At 35.4% G+C, this 25,453-nt stretch overlaps 1 protein-coding gene across 1 annotated transcript in view; it reads left to right on the forward strand.

The window, feature by feature from the left end:
* Positions 1 to 25,299, forward strand: part of LOC123523051 (stAR-related lipid transfer protein 5-like) — a 46,722-nt gene extending 21,423 nt beyond the window's left edge. Inside the window, exon 6 of the mRNA XM_045300649.2 lies at positions 17,578 to 25,299. Within this exon, the coding sequence (XP_045156584.2) occupies positions 17,578 to 17,734 (157 nt within the window). The 3' untranslated portion in view covers positions 17,735 to 25,299. The remainder of the gene's footprint in view (positions 1 to 17,577) is intronic.
* The last annotated feature ends 154 nt before the right edge of the window (positions 25,300 to 25,453 follow it).

Here is a 25,453-nt window from a genome sequence, read left to right on the forward strand (position 1 = left end):
GCCTGAACATGGGAAACCATTTCCGATCAATAACTGGAGAACTACTTGACCCAGAATGTTGAAACTTCATAGGATGATTGATCATGAAGAGTAGATGACCCCTATTGATTTTGGGGTCACTCCGTCAAAGGTCAAGGTCACAGGGGCCTGAACATGGAAAACCATTTCCGATCAATAACTGGAGAACCACTTCACCCAGAATGTTGAAACTTCATAGGATGATTGTACATGCACAGTAGATGACCCCTAACGATTTTGGGGTCACTCCATTAAAGATCAAGGTCACAGGGGCCTGAACATTGAAAACCATTTCCGGTCAGTAACTTGAGAACGACTTGACCCAGAATGATGAAACTTCATAGGATGATTGGTCATGCAGAGTTGATGACCCCTAACAATTTTGGGGTCACTCTATTAAAGGTCAAGGCCACAGGGGCCTGAACATGGAAAACCATTTCCAATCAATAACTTGAGAAATTCTCAACCCAGAATGTTGAAACTTCATTAGGATGATTGTTCATACAGAGTAAATGACCCCTATTGTTTTTGGGGTCACTCCGTTAAAGGTCAAGGTCACAGGGGCCTGAACATTGATAACCAGTTCCGATCAATAACTTGAGAACCACTTGACCCAGAATGTTGAAACTTCATAGGATGATTGAACATGCAGAGTAGATGACCCCTATTGATTTTGGAGTCAGTCAATTAAAGGTCAAGGTCACAGTGGCCTGTTCATGTAAAATCATTTTTTGGAAATAACTTGAGAACCACTTGACCTACAATGTTGAAACTTAATAGGATGATTGGACATTCAGAGTAGATGACCCCTATTTATTTTGAGGTCACTTGATCAAAGGTCAAGGTCACAGGAGCCTGAACAGTGACTTGAGAACCACTAGGCCCAGAGTGTTGAAATTTAGTGGGATGACTGGACATGCCAAGTAGATGATCCCTATTGCAGCCAACCATCAGTGTCTCTTTGACTTTAACCCTGACCCCTATCAACTTCTTGCCTATAGGACTTTGCATTTGGGGAGACATGCGCTTTTTTACAAAAGCATTTTCTAGTTTACGTTGTTATTAAGCTAATTATACACATGGTAGTTAATTCATTGCTAATTTTGACTTGTGTAGCACCTCAAGAAATTAAATGTTGACAGTGGAAATAACAGAGGGACATTAATGATAGATTGTATTCAAGAATTTTATGTCAAATTCATGCAAATAATGGTGGAACATTGATGAACTTAGATTGTATTCAAGAATTTTATGTCAAATTCATGCAAATAATGGTGGAACATTGATGAACTTGATGAACTTAGATTGTATTCAAGAATTTTATGTCAACATGGTCAAAGGAACATAAATGAAGTATTGAATGCATAAAATCAATAAATTTTGTCAAATTTATGGCAATTACACTAACATTAATAAAAGATTGTATTCATGATCCTTTTGTCACTTTCATAACTTTTGATTTATTTCATTTCTTGTTTTGTCAAAAAAAAATTGGGTGTTAGATTTGCCCTTATCAGTCATTTGTCTATCCATTCTTCCATGGCTATCTGCCTGAATTAGTGTTGTGCATACCTGAAAAGTAAATTTGACAGTCATCAAACATTAAAGGATTTTTACTCAGCATGTGAAGATGTATACCAGGGTTTTTGTTTGGGATTATATCTCGGCCAGACCAGAGTTATGACCCTTGACAGTCACAAATTATGCATGAAAGGTCTAAAAGTTTGTGTTGCATGTATATATATAAAAAAGTAATGCAGCAGCATCATCATCATGCCGTGCTAAGTTACGCTCCAAGGGTTTTATTTGGGATTTACTCCTCATCCCACCCCTTCTACATTCCTCATCCCACCCCTTCTACATTCTCTCGGCGATATATGACCATTTTGTGTTGATTCGCCGTAAAACCCAACTCACTCACTACATTCCATCCCCTACCCAGAAAGAAAAAGTTATTTTCTTTTATGTTGTGTTTCTTGGTGATGTCTTACAGTATTCATATCCATTCCCACCCCCCTGATGGCTCACACCTCTAAGGTAATAATGAAAGGTAACTTAGTTTTTCATTTTCAGCAATTATTAAACATAATTATGACTGTTCAGCGACAAGAAGTGGGAGGCACCAGCATCCTATGAACACACATCTAGTTTGTTAAAAATTTTATACTGATCAATTATATATTAATCCAGCAATGTTTTTAAGGGATCTTAAATATTCATATTTGTATCACAATTTCGATGAGTCATTCTGAATGCACTAAATGGTCCATTGTACACTCTTTCTTTAGTGCTTAATGTGTAGTCATTCTTCGCTTGAGATTTTAACGAGAATATAATGAACGCATTGTTAATACCCAGAATGCATTTCATGTTGTATAAAGTACACTTGACAAAGAAAAAAACTATATTTTGTTACTCTTATGTACTCAAATATATTGTTAAAATTGCGGTAATGATACTTGATACTGCACCTAATTGTCGTTTTATTTTCTTGTTGGTAATAAATTGTACGAAAAAGTATAATAAGGGGGTTATCTTTGGGCTGATTTCTTCATCCATAGATAACGTCATTTTTTTTTTCAGTCATTGATTTGTGATATATGACAAGATAAGTTGTTTTATGAAAGATAAACAAGATTTATCTGTTGACACTTTACATTATTTTATTTTAATGGAGACATTTGGTTCGGTAGAAAACGTAACAATGTTAGAAGTACACTTTATACTCTTGTGAATTTTTAGCTCGACTATTTGAAGAATAGTCTAGCTATTCTACTCACCCTGGCATCGGCGTCGGCGTCACACCTTGGTTAAGTTTTTGCATGCAAGTACATACAGCCATCAATTAAAGGCATATAGCTTTGAAACTTACTTTTTCTTTTTCTAGGTCAATTACCAACCTCTCTGGGTCAAGTCCCATAACTCTGACATGTATTTTGAGCAAATTATGCCCCCTTTTGGACTTAGAAAATTTTGGTTAAAGTTTTACATGCAAGTTACTATCTCCAAAACTAATGCAGATATTGATTTGAAACTTCATGTGTCTTCGGGGTTATAAAACTAGTTGATAGCAGCAAGTCCCATAACTCTGACCTTCATTTTGGCCAAATTATGCCCCCTTTTGGACTTAGAAAATTCCTGTTAAAGTTTTGTGTGCAAGTACATACAGCTATTTCTAAAATGCATATAGATTTGAAACTTATTTTTTCTTTTTCTAGATCAATTACCAACCTCACTGGGTCAAGTCCCATAACTCTGACATGTATTTTGAGCAAATTATGCCCCCTTTTGGACTTAGAAAATTTTGGTTAAAGTTTTACATGCAAGTTACTATCTCCAAAACTAATGCAGATATTGATTTGAAACTTCACATGTGTCTTCAGGGTTATAAAACTAGTTGATAGCAGCAAGTTCTATAACTCTGACCTTCATTTTGGCCAAATTATGCCCCCTTTTGGACTTAGCAAATTCTGGTTAAAGTTTTGCGTGCAAGTACATACAGCTATTTTTAAAAGGCATATAGATTTGAAACTTATTTTTTCTTTTTCTAGATCAATTACCAACCTCACTGGGTCAAGTCCCATAACTCTGGCATGTATTTTGAGCAAATTATGCCCCCTTTTGGACTTAGAAAATTTTGGTTAAAGTTTTACATGCAAGTTACTCCAAAACTAATGCAGATATTGATTTGAAACTTCACATGTGTCTTCGGGATTATAAAACTAGTTGATAGCAGCAAGTCCCATAACTCTGACCTTCATTTTGGCCAAATTATGCCCCCTTTTGGACTTAGCAAATTCTGGTTAAAGTTTTGCGTGCAAGTACATACAGCTATTACTAAAAGGCATATAGATTTGAAACTTAGTTTTTCTTTTCTAGATCAATTACCAACCTCACTGGGCCAAGTCCCATAACTCTGGCATGTATTTTGGGCAAATTATGCCCCCTTTTGGACTTAGAAAATTTTGGTTAAAGTTTTAGATGCGAGTGTCTATCTCCAAAACTAATGCAGATATTGAATTGAAACTTCACATGTGCCTTCGGGGTTATAAAACTAGTTGAAAGCAGCAAGTCCCATAACTGATATGCATTTTGGTCAAATTATGCCGCCTTTTGAACTTAAAACTCTTTTGATATTTAACCTTTTTGGGTAATATTTTCCTGCTTCTGGGACAATATTTCGAATAGTCGAGCTTGGCTGTCTTACGGACAGCTCTTGATCTGTTTGCAATAATTTATATATTTAATTCATAAAAATGTCGAAATTAAACTCGGCCAGAAAATGCAAATTTCTCAAAAAAGAAGGTTAAAAAAAAAATCGTAAATGTGTTTTTATACCCAGCATCCCAAAAAATACATGTTCATTCATGCTTTTAATAACCAGTGTAATAATATAGCAGAAATTAAGCATAAAGTACCCATCCAGGAGCCATATAGTATACCTGACAGAAATTTATCACAAAGAACCCTTTCGGGACATATACAGTCTGTCCAACAGAAATCAACAGAAATCTAGCACAACGTACCCTTCCAGGAAATGTACAGTCTGTCCAACAAAAATTAGCACAAAGTACCCTTCCAGGACCCATACAGTCTGTCCAACAGAAATTTAGCACAAAGTACCATTTCAGGACCAAAACAGTTCATCTAACAGAAATTTAGCACAAAGTGCTTTTCCAGGAGCCATATTATTATAGTATACCTGACAGAAATCAAGCACAAAGTACCCTTTCTGGACCTATACAGTCTGTCCAACAAAAATTAGCACAAAGTACCCTTCCAGGACCCATACAGTCTGTCCAACAGAAATTTAGCACAAAGTACCCATCCAGGACCCATATTCAGGTCTGTCCAACAGAAATTTAGCAAAAAGTACCTTTTCAGGACCAAAACAGTACATCCAACAGAAATTTAGCACAAAGTGCCCTTTTGTGGACCTATACAGTCTGTCCAACAAAATTTAGCACAAAGTACCCTTCCAGGACAGATGCGGTCTATCCAACAAAAATTTAGCACAAAGTACCCTTTCAGAACCAAAACAGTACATCCAACAGAAATTTAGCATAAAGTACCCTTCCAGGAGCCATAGTATACATGACAGAAATCAAGCACAAAGTACCCAGTCTGTCCAATGGAAATCAACAGAAATTTAGCACAAAGTACCCTTCCAGGACTTGTAAAGTCTGTCCAACTGAAAATTAGCACAAAGGACTTGTACAGTCTGTCCAACAGAAATTAATTCAGCGCAAAGTACCCTTTCAGGACCCGTACAGTCTGTCTAACAGAAATTTAGCACAAAGTACCCTTTCAGGACACAGAAATTTAGCAAGTACCCTTCCAGGACCGGTACAGTCTATCCAACAGAAATTTAGCAAAAAGTACCCTTTCAGGACCCGACGTTATATACTGAGTTTGGAGACCGGTCAAGTTGATTGTTCTGAGCACATTTTGAATTTGACCAATGACAGTGCTGCATTCTCAGAATGGCCAACCCATGTGGTATTTTGGTATCAAACACATGTGGTAGTTACATTTTTGCTTATTATTTCTGTATTACTTTACAGATTTTGATAAATAAGTGTCGAAGACAGGGAAATGAGTGCTTTCCAGGACAGTAAATGTCTGCTACACAATTTCTTAATACTCTTCTCAAATACTTTGCCCAAATGGTTTTTCATGGACGTAAATGTGTATGTAATGTACATGCTAGTGAAATGTTTAAAGCTTTGTGCTGAGAAAAATACTCATTTTCCTGTCTGCAATGCTTTTTATCTCATTTAAGTCTAACAAGTAAATAAAGAAATATAAGTAAAACAAGTTTATACCGATAATTAAAAGTAACACATACTGCAAAATCATTTAATTTCGCGGGCATGAAATTTCGTGGTTTTGGTCAAAACGGCAATTTCGTGGGGATATGAATTCATGGATTTCAACTTTAGAACATAAAATGAACGGGAATTTTACTTGTTCATTGGGATTAAATTTTGTGGATTGACTCAACCACGAAATCCACGAAAATTAGTCCCCCACGAATATTCATGATTTCACAGTAACTGAAATATTACTGCACTCTGTATCAATCAAGAGTTAAATGTGATTTTTAAGTATGGATAGGGGCCTCTGTGGCCGAGTGCTTAAGGTCACTGACTTCAAATCACTTACCCCTCATCGATGTGGGTTTGAACCTCATTTGGGGCATTGAATTCTTCATGCGAGGAAGCCATCCAGCTGACTTACGGAATTAGGTTGGTGGTTCAAACCAGGTGCTCGTTCGTGATGAAATATTGCATGGAGGGGCACCTGGGGTCTTCCTCCACCATCAAAGCTGGAAAGTCGCCATATGAACTATAATTGTGTTGGTGTTACGTTAAACCCAACAAAATAAAATAAGTAAGTATGGATATCCTTCGTAAACATTGAATTTTCTGGGTAAGAAATTACGTGATTAAGGGCAAGATTGTTATTCCTGGGGGATATCTATTTTAGGATTTCATTTTCTGGACATAAAATGAAAGGCAGTTTTATTTTTCCGGATTGACTCAAACACAAAATGTATGAAAATTAATCCCCACAAATATTCACGATTTCACACTCAGCCTCACTGTGGCCTGAATTTAACTTGAAATTATTGATATGCATTACATGTCTTGATATTAGCATTTCATAAAAAAAAAAAAAACACAAACAAATTAATCATTTTGCTTAAGTAAACTTTTAAAGAAAAGGTAAATAGTCAGACTTTCGATTTAGCCGTAAGTAGCTATTTGAATTTCTTTATCTCCAGACAGTATTGATCGTGTCTCTAAACTCTTAACCACTTACAACAGAAGAAATCAACAAGAGCTAAATAGCTTGTTATACAAAATGCAGATCTCTTTATTATGTAAACAAATAAATATGCATTATCATTCACAGCCTCTTAATTGTGCTTAAAAACCTTACAGCAGTTTCCGGATCAAGAAATTACTCAGCTATGTGAAAATTTGTTTTGTAGTTCTTGTAATTATGAATTTATCATGCAGAGAAGTCAAAATGAAGGGGCATATAGCTGTTTAAGAAGAATTCAAGAAAAAAAACTAAGCAGACTTTTCAAAGTGCCAGAATATCCTTGAATGAGAACCACTACTTGTCAAAATAAGAAATATCGGCAAGTGATTCTGCCTTTGCTACCAGTGCAGACCAAGATTAGCCTGCACATGGTCTGCACTGTTCACTATTCAGTCAGTAAATTTTCAGTGAACACCCCTTTGAATAATAAGTGGTACTGCTTAAATTGAATGATGGACCAGTCCATTTTAGAAATTTAGCAGGGTAAATATTTTCTAATAAACTTACGCAGAAGTGCAGTAAGCCTTCAGTCAGTTACTGAAATTATTTTAGTTTTCTTATTTTTATAAAATCTGGGTATATATAAAGTGAGTGTCACAAATTGAATAAGTATCACATAGTGGTGTGGGAGATATGTTGATTTACTGCTGTCTGTGTGTCACTCCATAAACACGTGTCTGCACTCTAAGTCGAACATTTCTCATACGATGTTCACAAAACTTAAACAAAATGTGTTTGGCTAAGTTCGATAACTAGCCAAATCTGCCCAGGCAATTCAGAATTATGACCCTTGAATTACCGAAAATCACTCTGTATACAAATGCCAGTGATACATGTATTGGTGCATGGTTGACTCATCTTTCAAAGTACAGAAATTTTTGTTAAATTCGAAATAGTGCTGGCCCTTTTGATATTTTAAATTATTGCTCATCAAAAGATGTATCTGCTATAATATCAAACAACCATTGATTGATATTACAAAAAGTGAATACTGTCGAGATCTTGCCTTGCCAGGCAATTAACAAAGAATATGCACACCATTAATTAATTTTATTTTGTCCAAATGTCCATCCATTAGATTAGTTTAGATATAACAAAAAAGTGGATCTTGCAATAACTTGAGATTTTTTTTTTTTAATGAAACCTGGTTGACACATAGACATAGTGCAAAATATATTATTTTCTTATCACATCATCTTCAGGTAGAGGAATATTGTTTTTTGCTAGAAAATAGTTATTCTATCTGTTATTTTCAAGTTATTCATGATTCACTTCTTATGAAGCATAATCATGATAATATTTGAACTGGCTGAACTAAAGGAATTGAATTGCATTTCTGATTCTATTGATGTTTACACCATCCAAATATTTCTATCAATTACTGATCAATACAGCCTAACATGCACTCTAGGCGCAGCAAAGATGAATATTTCCTTATTTGGAAATCTGGCCCAATAAAGTATTTTTTGTGTGGAAGGTGACTGATATATTTGTGGTTTATAGGTTTAGTGCACAAGAGATCAATTTACAAAATCAGTATTGGGTAACAAATGATGTTAAATTACCCAAAATAACCGCAAGTTTAAGTGCCCTTTGATAACATATTTTCACATTTCTGCTATTTCACTTTGAACACACACTCCTTATGATAATGTTTAAGTAGTTTTATAAAAATGGAAACACTTGATAAAATAATGGTATTTATTTGGTAACAATTGGATAAGATATGTCACAGTCAGGAAATGCGATTTTATACATACCACAAATGTGGTTTTAAGGGATGGGTAACTAAGGTTACCATTGAGTACTGATGCACTGTTTACGGGCATGAATTATAGTAAAATTCTTCTGTACTATATAAACATCCTTAAAAGTCGTAACACAAGAAAGCAAAATATTTAAAGGTCCCTGCATTGAAAGATCCATCATCTCCCACAAGTTATAGCCAAGAAAATCTTGCAAAGTCTCAGATACCTCCCCCTCTCTCCAAGCCCCCACCTACCACCACCACCCCCACGGTATGTAACAAAACGAAAACAAACTTCTTAAATAATTTGGTTGCCATGTTTACTCATGAAGAACATCACTATTTGGCATTTAATCTAAAAAGCGCCAAATTACCAAAAATCACTAAATTATGGATTATACCAAATTATAATCTTGGCTGAAGGAAGAATCTACACCCAAAACAACATCAGTTAAAAAATCCTACACAAAATGAGAAGACCAATATTACTGTCTCCAGTAGCAGAATCACCCATCCGATCAACAGACCCCTCACCATCCACCAGCAATACAAGTATAGACACTGTGTGCCAAGATGAAAGAAAAACATTACTAGACATTCAAATAAGTATTTATTCAATCTATGGCATTTTGAAAAGAACTTACATGTTAATTATCATCTGCGATTTCTATAACAATTTTCACTAACACTAAATAACAACTGCTCCCTAGGACAATGTTTACAATTCTATTTTTAGACATACATCATGTGACATTTGCTCTGGAATTTTTGTACCTTAGTAGATTTGTTTCTGTTATTTGTTCACCCTGATGAAGACTCGTGAAGAGACGAAACGTCGGTCATTTCAATAAATCTGTAAATTTTAATCTGTGTTGGTTGTTAGTTTCACTATCTTATCTTACTCTTAGTATTTTACTCTAGTGGAACTCATATCCCGCTTGGGATCCAACCTTCGCGGGTTAGGCGACCAGAACATAAAACACGGTGTGGGAGGTTATCAAAGATTTAAAATCTTACCTCCAAGCATCCAAGTATTGGATCCATCGATATAGGCATCGACGATACCTTTCAAGAAGGAATCCCGCGGCATAGTATATCATAAATGTCAGATACAGAGAATTACGAAGAAACCCTCACAACACCATCATTATCTATAAATACACTTCCGGTACAGGCTAATATAAAACGCAAGGCGGAAGACAACGACATTTCAACCCGGCGCATCAATCAGCCTAATCTTTAACTGCCGTTAATGGGGATAATTAAGTTGAAAACAATTAATTGATGACTTCTTTAATAAATATTTATAGATATAATAATCAATGAGACTGTTATAATTATGCCAGACATGAGTTGCTTAATAAGACAGTGACTTGAAGGTTAGATTAAACCAAATAGTGAGATTAGCAAGTAGAAGACTTTTGGTTCCAGCCAGTGAAACTGACCATTACTCGCACACCGGCACCTCTCCTGATACGTCTTTAAATTAAAATATTTATTGATTTAATATCAATTTCATGGTTTAAAAAGGAAATAGATGTGTCTTTCTATAATATAACCAATTTAAATGAAAAAATCCTCAAAATCATTCTGACTAAGCATTGTATTGCAAATTTTAAAAGATGAACTCGCTGATTTGCAGCGGAAGTTAAGTGTGTGTTTACGCATGCACTCATCAATGCAGACTTGAGTGCAGTACATTTTGTATTGTTTCCATATAAGGAAATATAAACTTTTTAAACTGTTTTGTTGCGGAAGATGATTGATATATTTTGATAACTTATGATTTTTTCACAGCAACGGAGAGAAACAACAACTACAACAATTTGCTTTTATTTACAGTTAAACAAAATGTAGGAATATAGAAGTATGTTTTCAAAAATATGTTTCATGTGGAGAATGGTATCCATCCTTGTTTTAAGTGTTAATATTAATCCAAAAGCAGTTCTGCCATACACGATCACAGTGACAGATAGGTTACTACTGACGCAAGTGTGGTATTTTTAGCTCACATGAGCACAAAGTGTTAAAGGTGAGCTATTGTCGTCATTTGTCATTGTGCATTTTGCCTGGTAAACAATTTGGATTTTAACACTCTAGAGTTCACAGTTTTGGCCTAATCTTAATGAAACTTGGCCAGAATGTTACCATCAGTAAAATCTGGATGAGTTTATTACTGGGTCATCTGGGTTTAAAAATTAGGTCAGTTAATAGGAAAGCCTAGTAAACACTCTAATATTTCACATATATTTCCCTTGTGGCTGTTCACTCAGTTGAGCGATTCAGGGCCATCATTGCCCTCTTGTTTTCTTGCCAAAAGCAAATGCTGCCAAACAGCCATGGCTGAATCTGTAGAATGAGTTCCGTGGAATTTGATTTGGTCATTATACTTGTTCATACACATGTACCCGCCCACTTAGATCAATTGGGGGAGCTAAAAATTTAGAATGCATTATGATAAATTTGTCTTTTCACATATATAACAAAACAATAATATTTACAAACCCAAATGCAAGAATTGAAATACTAGTTTCATTACCAAGTATGGTCCGAAAAAGTTAAAAAGGTCACATTTTTTTCACAAGTTTGTTGATTTGCAGGAAATAAGTTCAAAGATCATCAAAGATCCTCAGACAATTCCTGAACACTCCAAATTCATCTCTGTGTTATGAACCACATTTAGCCATTTCATTCCCTAAAGGTAACATCCGCACCATTGTATTATTAATATCAAAGGAATGAAATATCATTAGTGCACCCACATTCTGGTAATTTCATGAGTTTCTATCTTTTATGCTATACTTCTTCATATTTTTACTCATGAATTCGGCTTCAGACACAACTAAAACAGTATTCAAACAGTAAACCTTCCTGAGCACTGCTCAATATTATTCCTGGATTACTATCCTCAACAGAAGTAACATGTATATGATTTTTTTTTTTGTTTAGTTTAGTTTATACTAATTTGTTTAGCTCGATTGTGATGAAAGCTTCAAGCTTATCAGAACCGCTCTTGAGTCCGCTTCCTGGAAAAACCAGTAGTGGTGTCATATGAGAAGTCATGGTCAAGACCCCAGTGGGGCTCAAACCCATGACCCCTGGATTGAGCAGCCGACACCTTATCCACTAAACCACCGCTCTCCTTAAGGTTTAACACCGTTTTCAACAGAATTTCAGTTACGTAACCATGCAGTTATGTGTTCCTGGATTCTGTACCAGTACAGACCTGTTCTCCGCAAGTAACTGCCAACTTCCCCACATGAATCAAAGGTGGATGATGAATGATTTCAGACACAATGTCTTTTATCAAATCATCAAGGACAACTCACGACCCCATGATCCGTAGACCACTTGTGGGAATGGATTGAAACTTCGCACACTTATTCACTGTGACAAACTGACTTACACTGCACAGGTTCCATAACTCTATTTTGCTTTTTTACAAAATTATGCCCCTTTTTCGACTTAGAAATTTTTGGTTAAGGTTTTGTATGTAAGCTGGTAACTCAGTAACCACTTGTGGGAATGGATTGAAACTTCACACACTTATTTACTGTGATGAACTGATCTACATTGCACAGGTTCCATAACTCTATTTTGCTTTTTTACAAAATTATGCCCCTTTTTCGACTTAGAAATTTTTGGTTAAGGTTTTGTATGTAAGCTGGTATCTCAGTACTTACTAATGGGAATGGATTGAAACTTCACTTACTTGTTCACTATCATGATCTGACATGCACTAAGCAAGTCCCATAACTCTACTCTCTTTTTTTTCAAAATTATGCCCCTTTTTCGACTTTGCAGTTTTTGGTTAAATTTTTGTATGTAATCTGATATCTCAGTATCCACAAATTGGAATGGATTGAAACTTCACACACTTGTTCACTGTCATGATCTAACATGCACTGTGAAGGTCCCATAACTCTACTTGGCATTTTTACAGAATTATGCCCCTTTGACTTAGCAGTTTTTTGTTAAGTTTTTGTATGTAAGCTGGTATCTCAGTATCCACAAATTGGAAAGGATTGAAACTTCACACACTTGTTCATTGTCATGATTTGACATGCAGTACAGAGGTTCAATACCTCTACTTTGCATTTTACAGAATTATGCCCCTTTTTCAACTTTTGTATTCATTCAATTGACAAGGCTGTTGAATAGTCGAGCGTTGCTGTCCTCCGACAGCTCTTGTTTTCTGTTTGGTTTCTATTGTGGAAAGGTGTATAATGTGAAATGGCCTCAATAACTACAGATGACGTATTATATTTTGTTTACTGTGAAATCATAATACAAATTAATTAATGATCAGACTATAAATATTTCATGACATACATAATGCTGATATATTTATACACTCAAAGGGACTTATTATGTTATGACACTGGTGTCCGTCCTTCCGTTAGCAGTTTCGTGTCCATTCTGTAACTCTTGAACCACTTTAAGGATTTCAAAGGAACTTGACACAAATGTTCACCACGACATGCACCAGGGCACATGTTTCGGATGGCTTGCTTTAAGGTCAAGGACACACTTAGGGGTCAAAGTAATTTCATGTCGGCTCTGTAACTCTTGAAATCCTGGAAAGATTTTGAAGAAAATTGACACAAATGTTCACCACATCGAGACAGCATGCAGAGTGCATGTTTTGGATGGCTTGCTTCAAGGTCAAAGTCACACAAAGGGGTCAAAGGTCATATGACTTTGTTTCATGTCTGCTCTGTAACTCTTGAACTGCTTGAAGGATTTTAAAGAAACTTAGCACAAATGTTCACCACATCAAGATGACATGCAGAGGGCATGTTTCGGATGGCTTGCTTCAAAGTCAAGTTCAAACTTAAGGGTCAAAGGTCATAACTCTGGGCGTACATTGCTCCGCATTGCAGTACTCTTGTTAAGAGAATGATGCTTGACATACAGAATATTATTTTGCTTGATTTTATAATGTTAATTATGTTAATAGTTGTAATCAGGATTAGTTATTCATATAGGCAGAGTCCATCATCCATCATCCATCTTCAATCGACAGTCTTTAAACACCTCATTCCAGTGGTTTAGGAAAAGTTGACTGTAATGTATCCTCTATGCGTCAGGTCTGTAACGTTGTCATCCATTGAGGGATTTTAATATTCCTCTGCACAAATGTTCCCCATAATGAGACAATGTGTCATGCACAACACCCTGACCCCTAGCTCAAAGGTCAAGGACACACTTGGGGTCAAAGGCCAAATTTACCGAACTACACGTTTTAGGTGAGAAATGCGCGATTGAAATGTGTTAGTGCATTTTCCCGTTCATGACCATGGTTCTTATATAATACCTATGGGTAGGGTATAACATGTACAGAGGCATTTTCTTTCTGATCTGATGCCAGTGGATAAAACCTGCAGATAAAACAAAGAGCTCAATTAATCTTGTGGTAGAACTGAATAACTGAAATTATTTGATAATTTTAATACCATACTCTTGCAGGATGATTACGTGGGACTGGATGAAACATGGTTAATAAAGACAGAGTGTCAGTCTTTTAATTCAGGGTGTCGCTTAGACAGTGTAGACTGTATATGAACTTGAACACCTTGATAAGTTACTTAGACAGCAGACTGGTGGGTTCAAACCTCAGTGAGAGTCTACTTTGACATTGAGCTCTCCATATATTTCTTTAACTGGTGCAAGTACATATTCTTAGGAGAATCTGTAAATCTCACTTGCCAAACGTAATATATTATATGATCAATGAAAATGCATTGGGTGTTTAGTGGCAGCTTTGGAACACATGTGCCTGAAGTAATTGTAACCAATCTATAAAACATGGCATCACACTGACTTATGATATATTTTTATATAGATATTATATATAGATAGCAGCTTGATACCATTTTGTTTAATTAATCATTGAAGCAACAGACTTGGTTTCCATGGAGATAATTTTATGGAACATAAAAATGTGTTAAGTAGAAATAAAAACTGTGCATCATAGTCTGTTCTTAGAGTTCCTCATAGCTAAACAAAAGCCCCTGATCTTTGATATACTAATCGCAATTTGTTCTATAATGTATTTATTATGTCCACAATACTTTTTGTACTCTGTTTCAAGTAAAGAAAACTTTGCAGAATGTTCAAAATGATTTTCCAGTGGTGAATACAAAGACTTATTTAAATAAGGAACCTCTGATTTAATTAATTATGTATAAAATATCTGTTTAAAATATCTTTATGTTATTGTGTAAACTATAATTGTTGTATTATTTGTGTCACAGGAAGCTTTTAGTGTGTGGCCTTTCTTAACAGAAATTTGCTCCCCAGGCCTTACTCTTATGGCATTATAGTTCTTACTTTCAGTCCCATTGTAAGCATCACTCTCAGACCCTAGACATCACTTTCATTTTCCTGCAGGCCCAGGGTGCTAGTTCAGGCCTCACTTCCCTAGGCCTTACTATAAGTGAAGTCCTTATTCCTCACTGTCAGTCCTTCTTATGCCTCACTCTCAGTCCCCAGGCCTTACTTTAAATGCCCAGCAGGCCCGAGACATTCTCAGTTCCCATGCCTCACTCTCAGTCCCAAACTTTCAGTCCCAAACAAGTGTCTCTCTCAGTTCACAGGCCTCACTCTTAGTCCCCATGCCTGACAATAATTATTGTAGTCCCCAGGCCTCTCTTTCAGTCCTCTTGTCTCACTCTCTGTCCCCAGATATGATGACCAGTCCCTAAGGCTTAATTTGTCAAAAAAGTGTTTCTTTTATGATAAAAAATCACTGAGCAAATAAAGAGGTATAAACATGCCAACATTTCTGTTGGATTTTCTTGATGTATTTTCAAGATTTAATTAAAGATAAAGTAACTCCTATGAGTTTATGAAGGCATTTAGACAATCAAAGTCATCTGGAATCTATGAAATATGTATTTAATGTGTATCAGAATGAAAACAAGTTTCCCAGTTTTAAATTATGAGATGGTATACTTTGATAGTCTGCATTCAAACTACTGCACTTACTGTAAAAGCACATATTTTCATTGGGTCAAAATTTCGCGAATTTGAAATTTTGAGTATGTTCGCAATGGTTAAGATTCGCGAATTTGTAAAAATCGTACCCTGCTTAAATTTGAATTATACTAATGGTGAATATTTATGTGAGGATTAATTTTGCAAGCTGTAGGACCCCGTGAATATAGCGATAATTAAACCCTCGCAAAAATTTCTGCTTTTACAGTACTAAATTATCTCCATTTTTCCTTTGTGATTACTTTGCATATTTTCTTGAAGATATTTTGTGAGAAATGTTTTAAAAATGTAATTGTTTAAACAATAACAATTAGAATTAGTGTTCAGTTAATGATGCTGGTTTTCTTGAAGATAAACCAGGGCTTTACAGAAGGTGTAACACTGTCATACATCCAGGTCAAGCTCAGGCCCCTATTTCTAGAGTTACAAAATGTATGGGGCTTGAATTTGTCCAGATTGCAAAAATTGACAATGTCCATTTAATAACTTAACGCCTAAGTATTTTTCTTTGATCTTAGGATATATATCACTACACTATCTAGGTAAAGTTTCTGGATCAGGATTATCTAGAGTTATAGTCCTTAAATTAAATTGACAGTATACTCAATAACTGGAGGTTTTTTTAGGTAACTGATTAAAACTATCTGTATGTGAATCACTAATTTTAAACAGAATGTCTTGAGTTATGCCCCTTCAGTTGGTTGACATTGCAAATTTGATAGTGTCCATTTAATTATTTTCTTCAATATCAACCATCCTTATTTAAGGTATATTGTGTTATATACCGTCCGATAATATACGTAGAGGTAGGTAGCTTATAAGTTTGAACCTGTACCTCTAGAGTTATGGCCCTTGAATTATTCAAAATTATTAGTGAACATTTAATAACTGGATCGTAAATCAAACTTTAACAGAATGTGTATCACTAAAACTTATAACCTGAGCCACTTCAGACCATTTTTTTCCAGAGCTATATTGTCTTACAGTTAGTCGAAAGGTGTGATTTTAGTTTTAACTTGTTATAAACATAGCTTCTTAACATTTAAAAGCACTGTGCATCCTGTAACCAGTATAACGACATATAAATTTATGTCAGTTTTGATTTTGACAGCAATTATAACTTTATATGAGAGACTTGATTGACAATGCTGAAAATTGGCAAAGGAACAAAACAGCTTTAACTGCAACCATATTTAGATTCAGTACTGCCAGTTTTGTGCTGATGTTTTATAATGCGTGAGGCCTGTATTCTGGCTATAAATTATGCAAATGAGATCGTAAAAATCGCAGGTAATTTGTTCAACTTAATTTTTGCATTTGCTACTTTTGACATTTCAAGTCATTAGCTGATGTCATTGAAATATTTTCTTGGAATGATAATATATAATATATTGAAGTGGTGATCTATTTCCTTTACAGGCCATTAATGTCACACTTAAAACACACTTATTTGTAGCATCTTCTACTAAAGTTATATGTATATAATAAAGTCTTGCTTTGTTTTTGCAATGCCACACTGACATAGTTTAGGTTACATGGCAATCTTTCAAGCGTTATTGCTGAAAAAAACCCCAGGTGCCCATTCGGTTCCTAGGCGGCTCTGTGCACTGTTTAAGGCACAGTGGGACACCTTTATAGAACTGCTGGCCTCCTGCAAGGCAGATGTCGGTGACTTTATATGATGGAGCTCGTTCCTAGTGAGACTTGAACCAACATTGTTAGGGTGCAACTTACTGCAAGCTTGTAATCAGTTAACTGTTTGGCCACAGAGGCAATGTGATTCACAAAGTTATTTTCCTTTATACGAGACATTTGCATAATGTTGCCAGTGGAAACAAGGTTAACTGATGGATTATTTTGTTTGTTGGAGGTTTTTGTCTGTACAAAAGTTTTTTATATCTTGAAATAGTTCATTTGTTTGTCCCAGTAGGTTTTAAAAAGAAATTTCATATTCAGGAGACAGTTTTGTTTATATTTTTCAGAGAGCCAAACAAGACAAAGCTAGTCAGTTTAATCCAGCCAGACATAGGTGGCATGCTACCCAGAAGTCTCGTTGATCAGGCGATACCAGGCTCCATGTCAGCATTTTTCACGGAATTGAAAAATACTCTAAAAAAAAATGAAGCTTCGAAAAGTTGAGAAATCCAGCACACTGTAGGAGCTTAGAAGACAAAAAAAATCTGTATTAATATATAAGTATTGTGTTCTTGCAGTACAACGTGTTCTTCTGTTGTCTGTATTTTTTGACAGTAGTGCTGAATTACACTGTGCCTGAAACTAATGTTAAATTAACTCTATTTCTTAGACAGTTGAAGTCATGAATGAAATTTTACATAAATACAAAAATGTAACTGAAAGTACCCGAGTAGTTTACTGCATGAATAATAAGTAAGATATGCAGGTTACTTATGCCACTGGTGAAGTTTTGAGAGGGTCAATACAAATTTTAAGTTTACCTTTCAAAATATTACTCAAAAATTGTCTGAACTTTACTGGTTTGATGATATTTGGCTTGACAAATTTTGAAGAAAAAAAGTAAAATCATTCAGATGCAAGGGGAGGGTCTAGATGTATACACATTTTTAGCTCATCTGATTTTTTGAAAAAAAATGATGAGTTATTGTCATCACTTGAGCGGTTGTCGGCGTCGGCGTCTGCGTCGGCGTTGCCTGGTTAAGTTTTATGTTTAGGTCAGCTTTTCTCCTAAACTATCAAAGCTATTGCTTTGAAACTTGGAATACTTGTTCACCATCATAAGCTGACCCTGTATAGCAAGAAACATAACTCAATCTTGCTTTTTGCAAGATTTATGGCCCCTTTTGTACTTAGAAAATATCAGATTTCTTGGTTAAGTTTTATGTTTAGGTTAACTTTTCTCCTAAACTATCAAAGCTATTGCTTTGAAACTTGGAATACTTGTTCACCATCATAAGCTGACCCTGTACATCAAGAAACATAACTCCATCTTGCTTTTTGCAAGATTTATTGCCCCTTTTGGACTTAGAAAATCAGTTTTCTTGGTTAAGTTTTATGTTTAGGTCAGCTTTTATCCTAAACTATCAAAGCTATTGCTTTAAAACTTGCACCACTTGTTCACTATCATAAGTTGACCCTGTACAGCAAGAAACATAACTCCATCCTGCTTTTTGCAAGATTTATGGCCCCTTTTGGACTTAGAAAATATCAGATTTCTTGGTTAAGTTTTATGTTTAGGTCAACTTTTTCTCTTAAACTATCAAAGCTATTGCTTTGAAACTTGCAACACTTGTTCACCATCATAAGCTGACCCTGTACAGCAAGCAACATAACTCCATCCTGCTTTTTGCAATAATTATTGCCCCATTTGGACTTAGAAAATCATTTTCTTGGTTGGGTATTATGTTTAAGTCAACTTTTCTCATAAACTATGAAAGCTATTGCTTTAAAACTTGCAACAGTTTTTCACCATCATAAGTGGACACTAAACATCAAGAAACATAACTCTATCCTGCTTTTTGCAAGAATGATGGCCCTTTTTAGACTTAGAAAATCATGGGTAGGACAAAATTTCTATTACACAAAAAAAATCAGATGAGCGTCAGCACCCGCAAGGCGGTGCTCTTGTTTATTAAATAAGATTACGACAAATTAAAGATTATACCAAATTTTCAGACAAAGAAATGACTGTAAACACATGTGTTCCTTCTCGAAGTTTTGCAATATCTGAAAAATGTGTTATAGTCTTATGTTTGTATAAGTTGTTAAATTGTTATAGTAAGTCACAGTTCCTTTTTCCTGATAATGTATTTAGAGTTGTTCATTTATGAAAATAGTAACAATGGTTTCTGTTATAATTTTTATGTAGAAACAAAAGGCTTGTTTGGAGTCTTGAGCAAGGTCTTGAGAAAAATCTGCTGATATTTAGGTTATTGTGCTATTATTCTTGACACATCTTAATTCATTTTTGTGTCCCCCCATGAGTTTTGGGGGCATATAGATTTGCTTTTGTCCGTCCGTCCGTCCTTACGAGAATGTTGTGTCGCACCTAACTCCAAAAGTATTTGACGTAGAATTACAAAACTTTATAGGAATGTTGGTCAGCATGTGTAGTTGTACATCTGCTGCTAAATCTGGTAACGTTTGTAATGCCCTGTTAACATGGTACATCTGCTGCTAAATCTGACAAGATTTGTAATAAACAGAAAATACTAAAAAAGTCCAATTTTCAAGGACAGATAATTCAAGGGAACTGTGCATTTTAATTTATATTTCTGTTTTAGTCATCATTTGCATTCAGTAAACAAAGTTTAAAGAAATTCGGTCCATGGGAAAGACCAGGACTTTGCGATATCATTTTGTCATGTTCATAGTCAAGGGCATTTGCCACAGTGTCTATATTAACATCGGGCAAAATTTTCTTACAGACAGAATGTCTTCTTTAAACTGTGTCTACTGACAGAGAATCAAATCAAAAACGGAAATATAAAATAAAGCAAATCATAGGTACCCAGCCTTGGTCATGAATTGTCTGCCCTTGAAAGTCTGAAAATACTGAAAAAATATTTTTTCAAGGGCAGATAATTCAAGATCAGGCACCGGTACCTATGATTTTTAATACATATTTCCGTTTTAAACTTGATTCTCAAGCTTAAAGAAATTCTGTCTGTAGGAAAGTTTTTGCCTACTTACATCTAGAAAACTGTCAGATGTGTCTTTAAAGCAACAAATTATGTAACCTATGTGATCCACAAGAGATATTGAAATGATTATGATTGATTGTTTGGTTCAGACTGGGCAGAAAAGTCAGACAAAATGTCAACTATATCATTAATTTGAGCAGCGCCATGAGAAAACCAACATAGTATGTTTGCGACCAGCATGGATCCAGACCAGCCTGCGCATCTGTGCAGTCTGGTCAGGATCTATGCTGTTCGCTTTCAAAGCCTACAGCAATTAGAGAAATCGTTAGCGAACAGCATGGATCCTGACCAGAATGCGCGGATGCGCAGGCTGGTCTGGATCCATGCTGGTCGCAAACACAATATGTTGGTTTTCTCATGGCATGGCTTATTTTTATATCACCTGCATATTATTGTCTGAACCTGGCTGAATACAGTAGATTGGCTGTTTTATTTTTGCTAATTTTCATGCACAAAGTGACATGTGAAACTTGTGTAAATATTTCACCGCTAAATACTGTCAAACTTTGTTCGTTGAACTGGGATAATTTGAGTACCATCCTTTGCTAGAAGTCATCGTCATGTCCTGGCAAAATTCCTGTGTAATGTATATTGTTTGATGGCTCGAACTGCTGATAACTCAAACAAGTTTTGCCAGTCCCTTCGAGTGTGAATGAACAAAGATTGACTGTAGTATTATAAACTACGATGCGTATAAGTTCTTAACAACACAGATATTGTTGTTGTTTATCATATCATGAAACAAAAGGCAAGAAAACATTTCACAGTTTACAGTTCATTTAACCTTTAGCCTGCTGGCAGCAAGTGATTCTGCCTTTGCGACCAAGATCAGCCTGCACTGTTTGCTATTCAGTAAGTAAATTTTCAGTGGACACCCTTCGAATAATAAATGGTATTGCCCAAATTGAATGATGGACCAGTCCATTTTAGAAATTTAGCAGGGTGAGGGTTAAAAAAAAAAAACATATCAAGCGCGGGGAAATGAAAGTTTGACCCAGTTTTATATCTCGGGTGTTTAGATATAAATTGCTGAAAATGTGTAAAAGCTGGTTTATGTATTGTAATACATTCAAAATATGGTCATGTAAATAAACAAGGTTGATTCACATGATGTGGCCAACATGTTATATTTATAAAAGATAATTCTTGTTAATTTTCTGGTCTAGTTTTGCAATAGATATGCGTTACTGTGAACCTTTTTCATGCCCCCGGAATCTGCTGATGCGGGAGGCATATAGTGATTGTCCTGTCTGTCTGTTCGTTTGTCCGTCCATAAGAGGTTAACCAAATAGGACCATTTCATCTAGCATCAATACCCCTTACTAGAATGACTTGATACTAATGCAGATGTAACCTGTGACCATTCCTCATCTTCAGACATCACCTGACCTCAGTTTGACCTTGAACTTGACCTCGTTTTGGACTTAGGTTGCTTTGTATCGACAAGGATGCCACCGGGGGCATCAAGCCAAGCGTTTAATGAAAGCAGCTTCTTGTTTTTGTTGGCATAACATTGTTCTAGCTATTTTGTTGCTACATAAATTTGTGGATATAAAATAAATAGAAAGTTTATAAGTTTGTTATAAAGGAAACATGAAATCAATGAAAATTCACTGTATTTATTATTGTAAACTCCACATGGCCTTTTAACATGTTACAATTTTATCTGATATATATAAATATGTTAATATACAGTTGAACTTTGTTCGCTTGAACCAACAAAATTTGTCGGAGTTATCAATAGTTTGAGCCACTGAAACAAATATACAACTTAGGGATTTTTGCCGGACCTGATGATGAGATCGAGCATAATGTGGTGTTCAAATTAAAAGAGTTCAAGCAATTGAAGTGCGACTCTATAAATATATATTTGTGAAGATGCATTATATGTACATAAAACAGACTCATTGTTTCTTGTTATACAGCAAACATGTCGGGAGTCAAGCAGTTCTTAGAAGCAATAGAGAATTTTTGTTTGAGTAAAACCATTGTAAAATTTTATAAAGGAGTTCAGCAATTTCAGATAAATTTTTTCTACAATTTGATATTTTACTGAATGCTGGATTTTTCAAAGAAAATTCAGCCAATATTAAAAAAGATATGATTTTCAAATTAGAAAATAAAATACTATACCTTTAGGACAGCATGGATATAAAACTTCACTAGTGCTCGGTTTTCCATTCCACGCTGCCCATGGGGTTTGAAACCCTCCCGCTTAGCTCAATAGGGAGAGCGTTGATCTACAGATCTACTGCCCGCCGTTACATGTTGAAAAACGGTGTTAAACAACTTAAACCCAAAACAAACAAAGCAAACCCTGTCATACACAGGCAGTGGTATAAGATCCTTACATTCTTGTCAGTTTTTTGCTGCTTTAGAGAATTTCGTCCTTAACAGAATTTGTTTTTGTTTTCTATTGTTTATTCCATTAATATTCATGAGATAAATGGGGAACAGTCTTCCCTTGAAAATAAGGTTTATGTTGACAGATGTGAATAAAGGCTTGTCTGAAATGACTTTCAGGAAATCGTTACAACAAGAGGATTTACTCAAGCTTGATCAGGAATTACTTGATGCATATTAATGTCTACACTGTCTGCTTGGGAAAACAGATAAAAGACCAAGTTTTTTTCAGTGTATTTTGATGAAGAAAAATTGACTGACACTACATCATCTCAGATATCCTTATTCACTTTCCCCGAGTTGGTTGCTTAAATAGTCTTTCTTGCACTCTCTGTTTATAAGCTTATTTATAGTTTCCACTGGTAACCCATATGAGCGACTCCTCCAGAAGACTGTTAGTAATGTTAGTGGGAGGATAGTGCAAGATACAGAAGATGCTCCAATTCCAGAAGCTTCCCTGGTTCTTTAGCATGCCAGGTGTAAAGCACGCATACACGAGACTCTTATCCCAGTGTTAGTAACTTTAAGCTGGAGGAGAGGGGGCTCATGACCCCTGGTTTCCTAGTCAGACAATGTTACCACTAAACCACTGAGTCTGCCCTTTTCTTATGAACTCCCTGATGGTTTAGTAAAATTTAGTAATATAGGTTGTCCTCTTTTAAGTTGAAAAGTTTCAGGCTAATATATACCTACAGCTTTTTTGTAATCTTACGTAATTTGGGGCATATTTCCTTTACCAAATTTATTTGGGAATTTCATTTCAGAGATTTTGGACACTTTTTCATGTACATTGTTGGACAAGGTTGATATTGAGAAATAGATTTGATAGCACTAAATGTTGAGTTACAGTTGAAAATGAAGTGTGCTTAATATTCCTTCCTTGAATAGCAATGTTAGTATTACTATCATAAACTGTTCCTGCACTGGCATACTTTTCACAAGCTGTATGAAATTCATGTTGCAACAGAAGTGTGTAAAAAGTGTTAAACAATTTGATCATACTTGTGTACTTTTTCTCATGCATAAATTTAAAATGCTCATACTTGAGTGCTTTTTCTCCAGAAATTTACCAGACCTTGAGGTCACTTGCCAAAATATAATCTACCTGACCTTGAGCTTGTTAGCCAAAATTGATCTGCCAGACTTCAAATTTACCAGAACTTGAGGTCGGTAGCCAAAATATAATCTACAAGACCTTGACTGAATGAGCTTGTTAGCCAAAATTGATCTGCTAGACTTCAAATTTACCAGACCTTGAGGTCACAAGCCTTAATATTATGTAGTCTTGGCAGGGTAATGAAACAAGTGACAGTAAACATGAAGTCTGGATGCTATGTATTTCTATGTTAATAGCTGAGATGGTGACTCAGGACCATTTAGTCCTCTTGTTTGAATGATAGAGTTTCAGGGTAAATGTTTGTGGTATTGCTGTATGTATAATTGGCTGTGCAGAAAAACTTCAGTATCTTTATTATTGTGTTTATATTTAACAAATTACTTGTGGCCTTGAAATACATATTGATACTGATGGACTGGGCAGTCAGACAAAAAATGTTATATGGAATGAAGCGGAGCTGAGATTCAAATCTCATTTTTTTGTCTGAACCTTTTAGTTGGATCACTGAAATAAAATCTTGAAAATTATGTTTTGCTTTTCTAATCAGGAATTCAGTAATACAGTAAGTTTTTAGGAGATGAATCAACAAATTTTCCTTAGTTTTGTTAGTTAATTAGTTCAAATACTGTAGTATGTCTGTCTTTCATCTTTTTCAGCTTTTCATCTGTAAAAGTTAGAATTTCCTATATTGCCTTTGAATAGTTGTCATACAGAGTGACATAACTGGTCTTTTTTCAAGATACACTGTACTGATATTTGATTTTTGTATACCAGTAACATTGTCTTTTCATTGTTATTTCAAACAATGTCCTTGTCAGAAAAGGCTGTCATTGTTACATTTTTAGTATAGACATACACTATATTTGAGCCACGCCATGAGAAAACCAACATAGTGGCTTTGCGACCAGTATGGATCCAGACCAGCCTGCGCAGTCTGGTCAGGATCCATGCTGTTCACTTTCAAAGCCTATTGCAATTAGAGAAACCGTTAGCGAACAGCATGGATCCTGACCAGACTGCGCGGATGTGGAGGCTGGTCTGGATCCATGCTGGTCGCAAAGCCACTATGTTGGTTTTCTCATGGCGCGGCTCATATATAATGTAAGTTTTGTGTATGCTTTGTGCATATATAGTTCTACTAAACATAAAAAACATATTTTATAATGATAGAGCCATAAAATATTTTTGATAATTTGATCAACAGAAGGATTGACATTTTTTTCTACCAGTAGCTTCATCAAAATTGAGTCATCTTTTTAGTTAAAAGGGTCTTAATGGACCAGTGTCATTAAGTTCAACCTATCAAATCAGTGGACTTTTCTACTTCTGCATTTTGTATAATTCAGTGATTTTTCCATTTATTATCATATGTATCTCAATGTTACTCAATATTTTTTTGTTTTTCTATGTTATAGAACTGTCATTTTGTCCATAAGTCTGTGATTATATCTGATATAAACAATTTTTGTTTGTGCAGAAATAAAGTCGAAAGTGTCAAAGAAAACGCCACGAATTTGTGTTATCATTTGCCCATAGTCACAATTAACCCTTATTATGCTGGACACGATTGATTCTGCCTTTGCGACCAGTGTAGATCTTGTTCAGCCTGCACATCTGTGCAGTCTGATCAAGATCTGCACTGTTTGCCATTCAGTTAGT

The sequence above is a fragment of the Mercenaria mercenaria genome, chromosome 8 (assembly GCF_021730395.1).
Source record: "Mercenaria mercenaria strain notata chromosome 8, MADL_Memer_1, whole genome shotgun sequence".
Classification (NCBI taxonomy): domain Eukaryota; kingdom Metazoa; phylum Mollusca; class Bivalvia; order Venerida; family Veneridae; genus Mercenaria; species Mercenaria mercenaria.